We start from the raw sequence: 16,129 nt of genomic DNA on the forward strand, positions 1-16,129 counted from the left end.
CGTCTCAGCTACTTGGATACGGGACAAATAGCTAATGGTGGAGAAATGGAGGCACTACTTAAGGCAATTACGATAGGACAGGAATATGCAAAGAAACACCAAATTACGATGCAGGAAATTTGGTGTAATCAAAAGGCAGTGTTGAACCAATTAAAGACTCCTTATTCTGCCTGGCAGATACATTTAACACCTCTTTTTGTTAAGATCTTATTGAACTACCCTAGATCATCTTTTGGTAATTTTAAATCCCCAGTACTACAGGAATGGTTTAGTAAGTTAGCTATGTTGGCCATAACGGACAACAAGAACTGTAACCAATATGAATTTCTATCTTAATTTAAAGCTTTTATTTTACTATCAAAAAAAAGTTGGCCCAAAATCCAAATGAGCCTCAGATTCCAACCCAAAAAAAAAAAAAACATTAACATCCTTAAAAGAGATTCTAAAAATAAGTGTGACTGGAGGTAACTAAATGTTATACTTCACGTCTTCACCCTCCATTTTACGGAGAAAACCATCATTTGTTCAAATATAAGCACTGATGATACTTTGACAGTACTGAGCAAAAATCCTCTGAGGGATTTATTCATTAGCCATGTAGATATGTAAAATTAACCAAAAACATATTAAATTACAGGAAAAACTAACCAAAAATAAACTAAGAACATTGCCATGTTCCAAAGTTCTCATAAAAACGAAAAGTAAATCAAATCCCAAAGGATTATGATCAAACAAAATTCCCCTAAGATAGATAACAGGTATGCTCTTCTCTCTTTCAAAGTATCCACCATTTTCTTGGTTTAAGTTGTCAAAATGTGGTATATTGAGCACATCATCTATAAAAGTAAGGATAAATTTCCGGGGTAAATATATCACACTCACCAAACTTCTAAGAATGATGACTTAAAGTTCCAATAGAATAAATCATTTGTCAACTATAAGATTATGATTCAAGAATTTAATTAATTTTGTATATTTCACATCAAATGTTCAGAATAAGAACAAGTCACTAGAATCACAAAATTGGAGGATGTGAACTAAACCCCACCCCCTCCCTTGCCTCTTTGGCTCCCTCTCCCCATCTAGCCAGCTGTTCTCCTCCACCACTGACATCTTACAACCGAAAATTTATCCAGTCCATTTTTGACAAGGAAATGGATGATCCATTTCCTTGTAGATGTGTGACATGTGTCCCAACATCACATCAAAAAGTTGAAATCCATTTATAAATCACATCAAAGAGTTGTGATTAAAATTTTTTTTAAAATGATGTGACTTGTAAATAGACTTCAACCTTTTGATGTGATGTTGGGACACGTGTCACACATCTACAAGGAAATGGATCATCCATTTCCTTGTCAAAAATGGATCATCCATTTCCTTGTCAAAAATGGACTGGATATCTTACAACCTCCCAAACTACTCTTTCTCCTACCCTTTAGACAGCTCTCTTCTCCCTTTCCCTAACCCCATTAAACCTAAAATCCCTCTTTGTTTCATCCGTCCTTCGATTATTGATGGTCTCAAGTCATTGCTTTTTTCGAAAAGGTGTTCTAGACAATGAAATTGCCAGTTGGAACCACTGCTTGGTGGGTGTTATGGCCATTATGGTTCAAGCCAATGAACTGGAGCATACTAACCGAATAAATGGTTCAAATTTGGTCCAAGATGATCCATTTGGTACTTCTGAGACTTTGCACTTCTTGAAAGAGATACCAACTGCTACTAAGAAGACCATTTAGTGATACACAACCGTCCTCATGCTACTTCCCGGCAAAAGTAATGCAAATAAGAGATTCGACGTATCTTTATTCAGACGTCAGTCACAACATTTAATTCAACATTGAATGCACTGAGAATCATTAAATGCTCATTGCTGGTGAGGAAACTTCTCATGCGTCCAAAGTATGCCTCGAGTATTGCATATACGTCTTTTGTCCCCCCCCCCCCCACTGTGTGCTGGTATCACGTCAGGATCAATTTGATGCTGACCTCTTGATTCACCAACTAGATCTCCAGCTGTCGTGAAATCACACAGTTTATCTTGTTGTGCAAGCCTCTCCAAGAAGTCACCTCCACCCTCCAGTTCATCAAACGAGCATCGTAGGGCTATGGAGCATCCTCCATCAATTTAGGTATGGACCAGCTATATAAATCATCACTATGCCTGAACAACAATACTCCAGCCATTACTCCTGAAGAACATTCTCTTCTTCATCTCTTTGAGCATTTATTCCTCAAGGGGAGTCTTTGATCCTCTTATCTGAACTAACTTAATCATTGGAGGTGGCTTCCCGTCCTCAGAGGCAGCCCACTTTTACCATTGTTTTGGTCTCAGAAACCACACTCGGATCAGGAGCGAACTAGGAGGTCCCCAGCACATTTTCGCTACAATAGTGGGTCTCATGACCGAGGGGTGAGGGCATCCTTTCACACTATCCAAAACCTCCCTAATGAAGTAGTGGAAGCACATTGTACCTTGGAGATTGATCTTCTTAACTGTGACTTCTTTCTCTTTAACTTCTCTATCCATGAAGACAAGATTCGACCTCTTATGGGGGGCCTTGGCTAATAGGCAAGAAACCCCTCTTGCTACAACATTGGCATCATATATCGAAGCTCAGCCATGAAGACCACTCTTCACTTCTCTTTTGGTCTCTCTATTGGATCTCCATCTCCAATATTTGTGTGTTGAAGGCTTGAGCATTGCCATATCTACCCTAGGCACCTCCATCTCATCTGATGCCATCACAATGAAGAGCTCGCCTTACTTTCACAAGATTTTGCTTAGACATTTTAGCTGAGAATCCCCTTCCCTCTACTATACTCGTCACAGAAGAATCAAGGTTTAGCTTCAAACAAGGAGGTGCATTTCAAACAGAAGCCCCCCCCCTAGGTCTCACTTGTAAGAAATTTCACCACCCTCCCTATGCGAACAACAAGTCCCCAGCTACCCCTAAGAACCTCCCCTCCACTTTGTGTGGCATTAATGAAGGAACCCCATTCAAGAAGCTCAACAAATTGCCCCTCATGGCCAGTCTATTTTTTTCCACGGCAATATCGACATACTCATCTCCAGTGGAAAGAGCTGCCTAAAAACTCTGCTAGTCTAACGTGAATTGATTTTTGTTCTTGTCAAGCTTGATTGATGTTGACCCCTCTTTAGTGCCTAATGCTTGAGGCTCTACCAAGCTTTGTCCTAGCCCTTCTTCATATTCGCTGTCTATTCCTGCTCCCCTGATCTAAGTGTCTTCTTCCCCTTGTTCCCCTTTTTGTGTTTTGCCTCTACCCAATACCCCCTTGCTGGGTCCAACCCAGCCCACATCTCTGCCTCATCTTTTTCTTGTTGACACTCTCTTCCCTCCCCTCTAACCATTTCCCCCGTGTCTTGGTAAAAGCCCACTGCCCACCCAGTTGAGACCGAACCCAACTCATTGTCTTCCCTTCTCTTGCTCAAGCCCACCTGCTCTCCTCCTTTCGACCCAAATTCCTATGCCCCTCTCCCTTCCCCTCCATCCCTTACCCTTCAATCTTACCCCCTGGTCCAATCCTCTGAAACCCTTCCCCTACCAATCCCATGGAAACCAAGTCTCCTACTTTTATTCTTTGTTTGTTGCTTTAGTTGTTAGGTTAGTGTCTCTTTGTTCTTGCTTCTTTGTTGTTTGGTGGGGATTTGCCCATTTTCTCTTGTATTCTTTCTTCTCCCCTTTCTCTCCCTTTGGTTATTGAATATTTTATTCAAACAAAAGAAATTCCCAAAATTATTTGCTTAAGATAATAAAAATAAGATTTTCAATGCTAGATTAAAAAGAAACTACATGTTGATAAGGTATAAAGACTTATTTACTGATGTATAATAATTTTAGATTGAGGACTTCACACTGATAAGGAAAGAACAAGTCAGCTTAAACCAGTCCGGTTTGAGCCCAGTCCGACCAGATCCGAATCGAACCAGTTCGGTTTGAGCCCATCCGACCAGTTCAGGAATCAAACCAGTTTGGTTTGAGCTTAGTCCAACTAGAACGGATCCTATCAGACCGACCAAGTCAAAGTCAGTCGAATAAGTACAAAGGCTGAATAACAAGGTGAATCCGAATAAGATTCTAACCAAAGTAATAGTATTCAGTTACGACTCAACTACTCGTATTTGAGTAGGACACAATGACTAAGAGTCAGATCACAACCAAACTAGGGTTTGAGTATCACTCGAACTCGTACGTGGAAAATCTATAAAAAGGTAAAGGAGCACAAGAGAAAGGTACGCTGAATAGAATTATCACTATTCGTATTATTATTGTTCATTACTTTCTTGCCTTCCTGAGTCGGATTTAATTAGATCGTCGGAGGTGAAAACTCGACCTCCACGGTCGAGCTCATCTGTGCAGGTTTAACCGGCTGAAGGGACGAACAGGATTGTGCAGCAACAATTGGCGCCGTCTGTGGGAACTTGATCAAAAGGCTATTATGAAGACGAGATCAGGTTTGGTAATCGAAGAGTTGTCTGGTGGAGAAAAGGAGGTCGACCAGGGTGGGATGGAAAAAATTCCCGAACTCCAGATTCAGCAAGATTCTCCAATTCTCCCAGACACACCAGCAAATCCATATGCGACAACACATCAAATTGTCGAAGTTCAAAAGGAACAAGTTGAGATGAGAAAAGAAATCTCATCCTTAGGCGAGTTGATCGGGATGGCCATACAACACATAATTGCTCCGAGAGGCGATTCTCGGAAAAAAACAAAAAGTCTCGAGGGGAGCAGGCGTGACCGACCACCAGTGATCGACCGGATCCCTCAACAATCTCAAAAAGAGTCAGCGAAATCTCGAGCCCCGAAGGAGGATAATCCTCCGATCGACAACGACGAGGATCGAGGAAGCGAGACAGATCCAAGCAAAGGCCTCAAAGGGCAAAAAAGATCATAATGGTTCAAAGAAGCGTGATGACGAGATGAATAAGCGCATCGCCGACCTTGACGAAACAGTCAAAAAGGCGTTAAAGCTCGGGAAGGAAGAGTTATACGCCGTCTTAAAGGAGGATCCTTTCATAAAAAGCGTCTCGGAGGCGGAGATGCCAATAGGTTTCAAATGTCCGACCTTCAAGGCGTACGATGGATCGAAGTGTCCTAAACACCACATCACCCATTATAAGTCTGTCATGTCTACTCAAAGACATAATGAAGCAGCCATGTGCCGTAGTTTCCCAAAGATCATTGACCGGAGCTGCTTTAGATTGGTACCAAGCTCGCCTCGGGGCACAATAAAAAGTTTCGAACATCTAGGTTGGACTTTCTTATTGCGTTTCCAAAGCGGAGTAGAAACCAAAAAGAGAGAAGATACCCTGTTTGCCGTAAAACAGGGGCGAACGGAGTCCATTAGAGATTTCCTTGAGAGATTCAATAAACTGACCATGCAGATTGAGAATCTGGATGAAAAAGATAGCCTTTCACGCCTTGTACCAAGGGCTCAGCCATGAAGGCCTACTTGAAAGACTTTTGAATGACATGCCAGAAACATATAACGATCTCCGTGAACGATGCCACAAGCAAGCTGAGATATCAGAAACAATTGAATCTCGAAAGAAGGAGCATCCGACCATGGAGACACGAACATATAAAGAAAAGTACCAACTCGTCGGAAGGTCGACCATAAACCCGACCGGGATGGTCGACCCGAACAGAAAGGTTACCGACCATGAGGAGATCGGAAATTCCGATGCAGATTAAAGATCGAGGAATCCTCCAACAACCCGAAAAGTTACATTCTCGACCAGGAAATCGGGACAAAAGCAAATATTGCGACTTCCACAAAGATCATGGACACTGGACAGATGACTGTCGACAACTAAAAGAAGAAATTGACAGAATCATCGATCAAGGGCGACTCGTAAAATACCTCAAACCTACCCAGCCTGATCAAAAGCAAGTAGAAGGGGGTAGGAAGAGGCATAGATCTCCGAGCAGAGAAGGACGCCAAAACAAGTCCCGACCACGAGAAGGAGGAGATAATCAAAAACGACCACCAATATTTACCGTATTTGGTGGTCCAACCGAGGAGTCCAAAGAGGGCAAGCCAAAAGAAAAGCACGATATGTGGGGAATGCCGAGCTTGAAAAACCAGGTGAGAAGATCACTTCAGAACCAATCACCTTCTCAACCAAAGATAAGTAGGGGGTAAACACTCCCCACGACGATGCCCTTGTCATCAAAGTCACTCTGGCCGGAACAGAGGTCCATAGAGTCCTAGTAGATACTGGGTCATCAGCAGATATCTTGTCGTTAGAAGCTTTCCAAAAATTACAGCTAGATGAGAAAATGTTGATCCCTTGTGGGACGCACTTGTACGGTTTCACAGGAACCTCAACCCGAGCAGAGGGCACTATCAGATTGGATCTTCGTATTGGTGAACACCCCAGAGACAGGGTCGTCCAAACAAATTTTATGGTCGTCCGAGATCTGTCAGCTTATAATATGATCTTAGGACGACCAACCCTTTGTACCCTGGAGGCGGTAGTATCATCCTTACACATGAAAATGAAATTCCCAACAAAAAAGGGAATAGGAGAATGTTCCGCCGACCAAAAGGGAAGCAGGCAGAGCTACGCCAATTACATGAGAAAGAGAGTAAAAACAAGCTCTACCATGGCGGTTGAAGTCAGAGATGATCGAGATGAAGAAAACATGCAAAGAGTCAAACCGGTGGAAAAATTGGAAAAGATTATGCTGAATTCAAGGGAAGATCAAGGAACTATGATCGGAGCAGAACAAGAAGAAGAATTTAAAAATAGTCTAACCAAATTTTCTACGAGAAAAATACCGACGTCTTTGCATGGTCCGCCGAAGACATGCCCGGAATCGACAGAAAAGTAGCCGAGCACAAGTTGAATATTGACCCGCATGCAATTCCAATAATACAAAAAATAAGAAAATTTTCTTTGGAAAAGCATGAGGCAATCCGAACAGAGGCTCAGAAGCTAAAGCAGTCCGGATTCATTAAACCCATCGACCACCCAACTTGGTTGGCCAATGTGGTGATGGTAAAAAAGACCAACGGAAAATGGAGAATGTGCACAGACTATACCGACCTCAACAAAGCCTGTCCAAAGGATTGTTATCCTTTGCCAAGGATAGACTTGCTCATCGATGCAACCGCCGGGCACGAGATGCTCAGTTTCATGGACGCTTATTCAGGATACAACCAAATCTTGATGAACCCAGACGACCAGAAACACACAGCATTCATGACAGACAGGGATAGTTATTATTACAAAGTAATGCCCTTTGGTCTAAAAAATGCTGGGGCAACCTACCAGCGAGCGGTCAACAAAATTTTTGAACAGCAGATAGGCAGGAATATGGAGGTATACGTTGATGACATGCTGATAAAGAGCACATCTCAAATCAATCATCTGAAGGACCTAGCAGAAGTCTTTGAGGTACTCCGAGCATACAAAATGAAGCTCAACCCAGAGAAATGCGCTTTTGGAGTATCTTCAGGAAAATTTCTGGGGTTCATGGTATCCCGAAGAGGGATAGAAGCTAATCCAGAGAAGATAAAAGCCATACAAGAGATGAAACCACCAAAAAGCATCAAGGAAATACAAAGTCTTACTGGTCGGGTAGCAGCCTTAAACAGGTTCATAGCTCGGTCAGGAGAGAGATGTTCACCTTTCTTCCAAGCCTTAAAAAACTTATCCAAAAAGGGAGTACCAGAATGGAGCGAGGAGTGTCAACAAGCTTTCGAACACCTAAAAGAAAAGCTAACTACTCCACCCTGCTAATACGACCAACCACAGGAAAGGAACTGATCGTCTACTTGGCCACTTCACCCCTGGCTGTTAGTGCGGTATTAGTGCAAGAGGAAGGAAAACAGCAAAACCCGGTTTACTATGTGAGCCATGTGCTCCTTGATGCTGAAACAAGATATCCGTAAGTGGACAAGCAAGCTTTGGCCTTGGTCATAGCAGCCGTAAAAGCGAGACCATATTTTCAGTCACATTCTATTGCAGTACTGACAAATTTTCCCTTGAAGAAAATACTGCACCGACCAGACTTGGCCGGAAGACTGGTATCCTGGGCAGTCAAGCTAAGTGAGCATCAAATAGAATTCCGACCAAGACCAGCTATTAAAGCTCAGGTCCTAGCTGATTTCATCCTTGAAACTTCTGAACCAGAGCATGAACAAGAGGAAGAGGCCACTCCCGAAAACATCAAGAGATGGATACTTTCAGTGGATGGTTCCGAAGCAACGCACAGGGGAGTGGAGCGGGATTGCTCCTAATCAGCCCAGGAGGATTCCACATCCGGTATGCCCTACGCTTCTAGTTCAAGGCCTCAAATAATGAAGCAGAATATGAAGCGCTAATAGCCGGTCTTCGCATAGCGAAAGCCCTCGACATTCAGAATATTGAAGTTAGAAGCGATTCACAACTAATTGTGAATCAAGTGAACGGGCTATATGAAGCAAAAGAAAAAAGGATGACTAAATATCTGAACATGGTCAACCAATACAGACAGTTCTTCAAAAACATCCAAATCCAACAAGTCCTTAGAGCAGAAAATGAACAGGCAGATGCCTTATCTAGGTTGGCTACGGATGAGATGGAAGCAGACCCGGTTGTATATATGGAAGAACTACAATTTCCGAGCATCAATCTGACCGACCAGATGCACATTCAGTCCGAGCACGGTTGGATGACTCCAATAATCAATTATCTTGAAGGTGATTTACTACCAGAAGATCCAAAAGAAGCTCGAACTGTAAAGCAGAGAGCAGTTAGATACACTGTCAGAAATGAAAAGTTGTACAAAAAGTCTCTCACCCGACCATTGTTACAATGTGTGGGGGCTCCAGAAGCAGCCGTCATCCTAAAAGAAATTCATGAAGGAAATTGCGGAGGTCATATAGGAGCCAGAGCCTTAGCAGATAAGGTAATAAGGCAAGGATATTATTGGCCCACACTACAACAAGATTCGAAGGCTCACGTCCACAAATGTGACAAGTGCCAGGCACACACCAACATACCTCATGCTCCCGCAATGCCTCTAACATCAACTCTCTCTCCGATTCCATTCGCTAGATGAGGGATAGACTTGGTAGGAAAACTACCAAAGGCCACAGGAAGCAGAGAGTACTTGGTGGTGGCGGTCGATTACTTTACTAAATGGGTGGAAGCTGAAGCACTGGCATCCATAAATACCGATCAGATGAAAAAATTCGTCACGCATAATATCATGTATCGGTATGGTATCCCAAAAATCATAGTCACTGACCACGGTAAACAGTTCGAAAATGCTGAATTCGAGCGATTACAGAAAGAGCAAGGCATAGAGCACCGTTGGTCTTCTCGTAGCATATCCACAGAGCAATGGTCAAGTGGAAGTGACTAATAGATCAATGTTGGAAGGATTAAAGAAAAAATTGGACCAGTCTAAAGGCAGATGGGTAGAGGAGCTACCTAAAGTTCTGTGGTCTTACCGAACTACTGCCAGGACGACCACCGGAGAATCTTCATTCCGACTAGCTTATGGAGTCGAAGCACGGATTCCCGTAGAGGTTAAGGTCGGATCTATCGGAGAAGAAGAATTCAACGAAGAAGCTAACATCGAAGGGATGAGGGCCAACATAGACTTCATTGAGGAAATCAGAGATAAAGCACAATATCGATTGGAGGAATACCATAGACGCATTGCAACACATTACAATGCAAGGGTAAAAATGCGACAGTATCTTCCTGGAGATCTGGTCCTCCGCAAATCATCTGCCTCTGATCCTACAAATCAAGGAAAGCTTGCTCCTAACTGGGAAGGACCGTACATCATAATACAACAAGTTGCCCGTGGAGCATACAAGCTGCGCGATCCAGAGACCGGCCAACTTATACCTCGGACCTGGAATTCAAACAACTTGAGGAAGTACTATCAATAGTATAAAAGCCTCAACAAATTTTGGAATTTTCTTTCAGTTTTCGTCTTTAAATTGTTTAGATACTCACTACAATTGGTGATTCAGACATTTTGATTTGAATAAAGTTTTTGAAATTTCTACATATCATTACAGCATAAGCTATAGTACTTAGCTAAGATGATCATGGGGGTATTGACAAACAACTGAAATTCATCCACCGACCTACTAAGGTCGGAAAATAAAAAGTCCTAAGTCACTTAGGCACAAGAAGCAACTTAGACATACAAAGACTTGAACTTTGGTGTTCGGAAGAAAGGGGTAACAATTGACATCTGTTATAGATTAAAAATGTCTTTCTATTCCAAACAAATAAAGATTACATTGAGCCTCAAAAAGAGAGCAGTATAACAACAAAAAGACATTCAAAAAGTCATCCGAACTAAGTCTTCTTCTCGATTTACTTGGAAGAGGTCGAGCATCCGACCTTGGGCATCGGATCCCAGTTCGAATCCAGAAAGTCGGTTACTTCAACATTTGAGGGCTTTGGAAATCGAGGTTGGTCGGCACACCACTGGGGACGAGGAACTTTCAGATCGTCATAGATGCCCGGATCAATGAAAGCTTTAAAAGCCTCCAGATTCAAATCCCTAAAAGCTGCTATGATCCCCTGGTAGACTTGGCGACGAGCATAAATATACCCAGGGGCAGCAACCTTCGCCATAAACTTCCTGCATCCTGCAGTCTTGATCCATCTCTTAATGACTTCATGACGAAGCTCGTCGGAGAGATCTTCAAAGACACAGGGAGCCTTTTCTTCAATCAACCTGGTCAACCGAGCAACCTCACTATCCGAACTCTCCAACTTTGCTTGCAGACTACTGATCTCTGCATCCTTTCCGACCAGGGAGCCTTCAGCCTCCTCCAAGCTAGTTTGTAGAGTAGATTTTTCGAGCACTAATGCATCATTAGTACCTTTCACTGCTGCAAGCTCGCTCAGCAGCTCGGCTTCCCGAGCAATCAAAGAGTTGTTACTCGATTTCAAAGCTGACAACTCCTCTTTTAACTTCTCGTTACATTGCTCGGACTCTTGAAGAGAAAAGTAATCTTGCCGAGCAGAGCCAATACTTTGACCCAAGGATTGGATCAAAGCACAAGCCATCCTGTACACCAGGAAAAAAGGGTAAGATTACATATACAAGAAAGAGAACAACAGTTAAAACAGGAAGAAAGTACACATACCTCACAGTAATACTATGTGCCTGAAGACGACCAAAGGTATGGAGGTATTCAAGGTCGGATGGCAGAATAGCCCCAGTCAACCACTCGTTGGCAACATGGGACATGGAGCGAGGATCGCCTCTAAAAACTGATGAATTACCGTCCAACGACCAATCTGGTCGAAGAATGTTGGTAGACCCTGAGGTCTTCACCTCATCAGGATTACCCTGACCTGAAATATCCTCACCCAAGGAAGGATGAGAATCAGGATCCGAACTACTCTTGCTAGCCACCCTCTTAGTCGGTCGGGGAGGAAGATCGGATGAGTTGCCTTTCCGAACACGGGAAGATGATTTGTCCTTCATTACGCCCTTATCTTCGAAGGGGAAGACCGATCAGTAGCTGGGGCCTTATCTGGTTTAGTAGGATGCTTGGCCTCCACTTCCAACATACTAGCTGCAGCATCCTCAAAATCTTCCTCACCGAGCATCACTGCATCATTTTTTCCGAATAAGATGACTTTGGAAATAATAAGATGAAACGAAAGCAGGATGAAAAGGAGAAAAGACTCGTCTTACCGGTCAAAAACCCCCAATAACGGAGGATGTTCGGATATTCCGGACAATACCCATTAACAGCAAATAAATTCCGATCTGCGGTTGGGATCTTCCGAATACGATCCCGGGCTTCTGCTCGGAACAAGTAAGAGGAGGGATGGCATTTGAATCCTCCCTAGGTGCCTTTGGCCACAAGATAGGGAAACCAGGAGAAGAGGGAGGACGAACAAAAAAGTATCTAGACCTCCAACCCTTAGTGTTGGTAGGGAGAGTACCCTTCCCCACAAAATTCCCTTCCCAACCGGAATGAGAAGCGATCGTTTGGAAAGATAGAACCAACGATCTTGTTCTTGTTTTTTGCACATAAAGAAGCTGAAGAAACAAATTCAAGGTCGGCACTTCACCGACCTCATCCTCGTTTGAGAATCCCCAAAAACAGGATGATATTACGCCAACTGTTGGGTGCTAACATTCCAGGACACATCCCAAAACGATTAAGGAAATCAGCAAAAACAAGGTGCACGGGAAGCCTAAAGCCACTAACAAAGGCATCTTCGTATACAGCAAACTCACCAGGAGGAGGTCGGTGAGCCCGATCATAAAAAGATGGAACGCTCAGTACAAAGCTATCCGAAATAGCATACCGAGCTCGAATCTCCGTCAGATCAGCTTCTGTAAGCTCAGACGGATAGAATTTGGGACCTGAAGTACTAGGGTCGAAATCTATGTGTTCGGAAGTTTTAGGACGACTTCTCTCAAGAGCTAAGGCTGAGGGGGAAAGGTTAAACAACCAACGCTTCCTATTCGTACTAAACCGACTACGAATGCTCAATGAAGCTAACTCAGCATCACTAAGTAGGTTTGGACGAGTACCTGGAGACAAGGTCAGGTCAACAGCAGTGTCACTATCAGTGTCACTGTACCCAGAAGAGGAAGCCCCACTGTCTCCAGAACGAGCAGTGGAGCTCCCCGAAGAGGGTTGGCTAAAGGAGGCCCTGGAAGGCTTAGAAGCTTTCCTCTTCATACCCATTACTAAACAGAGGCGAAACAAGCAGAAAAGAACAAAAAAGAAAATACAAAAGAAAACTCAGAGATTGAATACAAATGCAATGATACAGGTCATCAAAAGATTCAGAAGAGGCAGGTAAACTTACTCGTGAAGGAAAAAGCAGAACGAGCACCAGGATAAAGCTTAAAAGGACTCTTCAAAAGCACTGCAACTCCTTTCGTTTTCACAGAGAACGGAAATGAAACAGCAGAAGCAAATGAAAGAGGGAGAAGAAAGGTTTATGTACCCCCAAATATTCCAATCTAAGTGATAAAGCAGGGGGGCTGCAAAACTTCCAAGAAGATTCTGATCCTACGACTGCAAAAACACCCACCTTCTGATGAATCTCCAAACGATGGCAACCGTACATCTTCCTTAAAGATTCTAATCTAAAAGTGAGGATTGAAAATCAAAAGAGAAGACAAACGGTTGCAATTCCAGCTTTTTTAAAAATTAAAGCATCCTCATCCAAAGTTATAAATGCAAGGCCACATGTCCAAAAAGTTTTCCTCAAAGAACGTGCACTGTCATTCTAAGCCGTAATGGCGCAGTACCCTGACAACTGACGTCAGTCATCAAACTTCCACATATCAAGATTGCAACAAGTAACATTGGTCGAAAACATTGACATACCCGATCACTAAATCTCTAAAGTCCGAACAGGAGAAAGCTCGGATTTCAGAGATTGGGGGGCTTATGATAAGGAAAGAACAAGTCAGCTTAAACCAGTCCGGTTTGAGCCCAGTCCGACCAGATCCGAATCGAACCAGTTCGGTTTGAGCCCAGTCCGACCAGTTCAGAATCAAACCAGTTCGGTTTGAGCTTAGTCCAACTAGAACGGATCCTATCAGACCGACCAAGTCAAAGTCAGTCGAATAAGTACAAAGGCTGAATAACAAGGTGAATCCGAATAAGATTCTAACCAAAGTAATAGTATTCAGTTACGACTCAACTACTCGTATTTGAGTAGGACACAATGACTAAGAGTCAGATCACAACCAAACTAGGGTTTGAGTATCACTCGAACTCGTATGTGGAAAATCTATAAAAAGGTAAAGGAGCACAAGAGAAAGGTACGCTGAATAGAATTATCACTATTCGTATTATTATTGTTCATTACTTTCTTGCCTTCCTGAGTCGGATTTCTAACTAGATCGTCGGAGGTGAAAACTCAACCTCCACGGTCGAGCTCATCTGTGCAGGTTTAACCGGCTGAAGGGACGAACAGGATTGTGCAGCAACACACACCTTAAATACAAGGCAATTTGGTCTCAATCTGTGAAGGATTTCTCATATTTGTTTTTCTCAATTATCTTCAATCAAGGGAGCTCTTCCCCGCACTCTCAAGCACAACTTTCAGCTCTTCGCATCCTATTTTAATTCAATTTCCTTGGTTTTTGGATGTCGAACCTCTGAACTTCCTTTCTTTGTAGGGTGAGGGTTAACCATTAGGTGAGTCATTGACTTATCCATAAGTTTTTACAAAATAGAATCCCAATCAGTTTATTTGTCCTATCAAAAATCACACATGAATATAACTGATTAAATTTGTAAAAATGTAAATGTACAAGATACCTTTGTGAGGCTACTAGATCCCTTCCATATGTTTACCCCAAAAAGAAAAAGATCACTTCCATATATAATGAAAGTTTCACCTTGTGGATGCTTCTATTAATGGTAAATACCATTGGTAGAATACATGGAAATTTGGGTTAAGATGATGTTCAACTCATGAAGCATGCTTCAAGATGTTAATTAATACCATAATACTACTACGGTCTATGAATGTTACTCTTATCCCCAAGTTATCATAATTCATATCTCTGTAAATGTGCATGTAGCACAATGGTAACAACATATTATATAGAGAAAGTAAAATCAAAGAGGTCTCAGATTTAAATCTCCATTCCTTTACACCTTCTCCCACCTCCCTTCGTATCCCCTAAGCCTATGACCCCAGTCCATGAAATTGATGATAACAAAAAGATTCATGACCGCATGACACTTCAACACATTATTAGTATGATAAAAGCTGCAGAAAATGAAATAAGACAAACGTTCTCTTCCAATCACTCATGGTTGACAATGAAAGCTTGAAGACTCAGAGCCGTTAGAACCAAGTCTCCCATCTTACGCAAATAGAAACATATCCAAAGAAGTATGTGGTTAACAAAAAAAGGAAAAAGACAAAAGGAAAAAAACTCAATGAAGGATGTTAGGACCAAATTGTTCTTATAGCTGAAGCTCTTGCTTTGAAAATACAAAGATCCAAAATCCACCTACTAGACATGGCCCTCCTAGCAAAGAGTCAGCCATGCTGTTAATATCTCTAGGAATAAAAACATAAGAACATGAATGACATGAGGCCCCAAGATACAAAATGTCCTGGACCACAAGCAGCTATCTTGGTGTATTCCACATATCATTCAAGATTCAAGGGAGTTCACTAATGATACCTTTCATTCAATTTATTTTTACCATGTTTTCTGCAAGCCAAATAATGTGACTGATCATTTAGCCTCCAAGGCAGCAAAGGACTGACAGTATTTTTTTTCTGAAAAGATCCCTAACCCACATTTTGTGTTGGCTGATTCTAGTGGATCGTGGTTTAAAATTTAAATATATTCAAATCGGACCGTCAAAGGGTTGCTAAGTTGCTTATGACCAACACCTTTTAAAGAAGAGGTTATGGATTCGATTACGCATAAGTTTGGAGGGGCGTGGAATTCATTTCATTACCACAAAAAAATGGTTTCTTTTTCCACCACACTATTGCCATTATAATATCTTCTATTTCTAAGAGAGAATGGATTTTCTATTTCCAGCAGAAGTTATTGGAAGAATCTTCTAGGAGGTATTGGATCTTTTATTCCTAGTAGGGGATATTGAAAGAATATTGCAATATAATGTTTCTTATTTTATCAACCATCTAAGTATGGCAACTTCATTGTATCATTCTTTATATAAGATAAAAATTCTCTCCCAAGAAGACAAGATGAATTGGGAGATTTATCCGAGGACGTAGGTTTCTTAAGAAGACCAAACCTCGTAAATGGTTGTCTCTATTTTTTGTGTGCTAATTTATTATTTCATCATGGCATCAGAGCACGAATGATTCTAGATAGCATCTTGCATTCGTGGGTGTTCTCGATCGCCTTTCTGGAGAATTGTCTAGGATCAAAATCCTTAGCTTCGCTGTTGCTGATTTATTCTTGTATTATGCTACTAATTTCTTCTCTGCTAAGTTCTTAATTTTTTTATTTATTTTTTAAGATTTTTTTATTCTTGTCCTTATGACTGAAACCAAGCGAATTGTTGCGTTAGACACTAAAGCTACCTCTAATTCTACTAAGGTTGTTTCCCATGAAGCAAGCAGCCAACGTCTTTCCTCCATATTACTAAA

General features: G+C 42.0%; 1 protein-coding gene across 1 annotated transcript; it reads left to right on the forward strand.

The window, feature by feature from the left end:
* The first annotated feature begins 9,393 nt into the window (after positions 1-9,393).
* Positions 9,394-10,017, forward strand: LOC149014298 (uncharacterized). Its single transcript, XM_089155250.1, has 2 exons — positions 9,394-9,809; positions 9,984-10,017. The coding sequence occupies exons 1-2, from the start codon at positions 9,394-9,396 to the stop codon at positions 10,015-10,017; spliced, it is 450 nt and encodes a 149-aa protein (XP_089011376.1).
* Positions 10,018-16,129: the final 6,112 nt, after the last annotated feature.

The sequence above is a fragment of the Hakea prostrata genome, chromosome 5, assembly GCF_041222555.1.
Source record: "Hakea prostrata isolate BN-2017 chromosome 5, UWA_Hpros_2, whole genome shotgun sequence".
NCBI lineage: Eukaryota > Viridiplantae > Streptophyta > Magnoliopsida > Proteales > Proteaceae > Hakea > Hakea prostrata.

Bases quoted from the DNA above. Each gene is read 5' to 3' on its own strand.
- LOC149014298 (XM_089155250.1), top strand. From the start codon at position 9,394: ATGTTGGAAGGATTAAAGAAAAAATTGGACCAGTCTAAAGGCAGATGG. The intron at 9,810-9,983 runs GTACATCATAAT...TAAATTGTTTAG, and splicing joins GCTCCTAACTGGGAAGGACC to ATACTCACTACAATTGGTGA.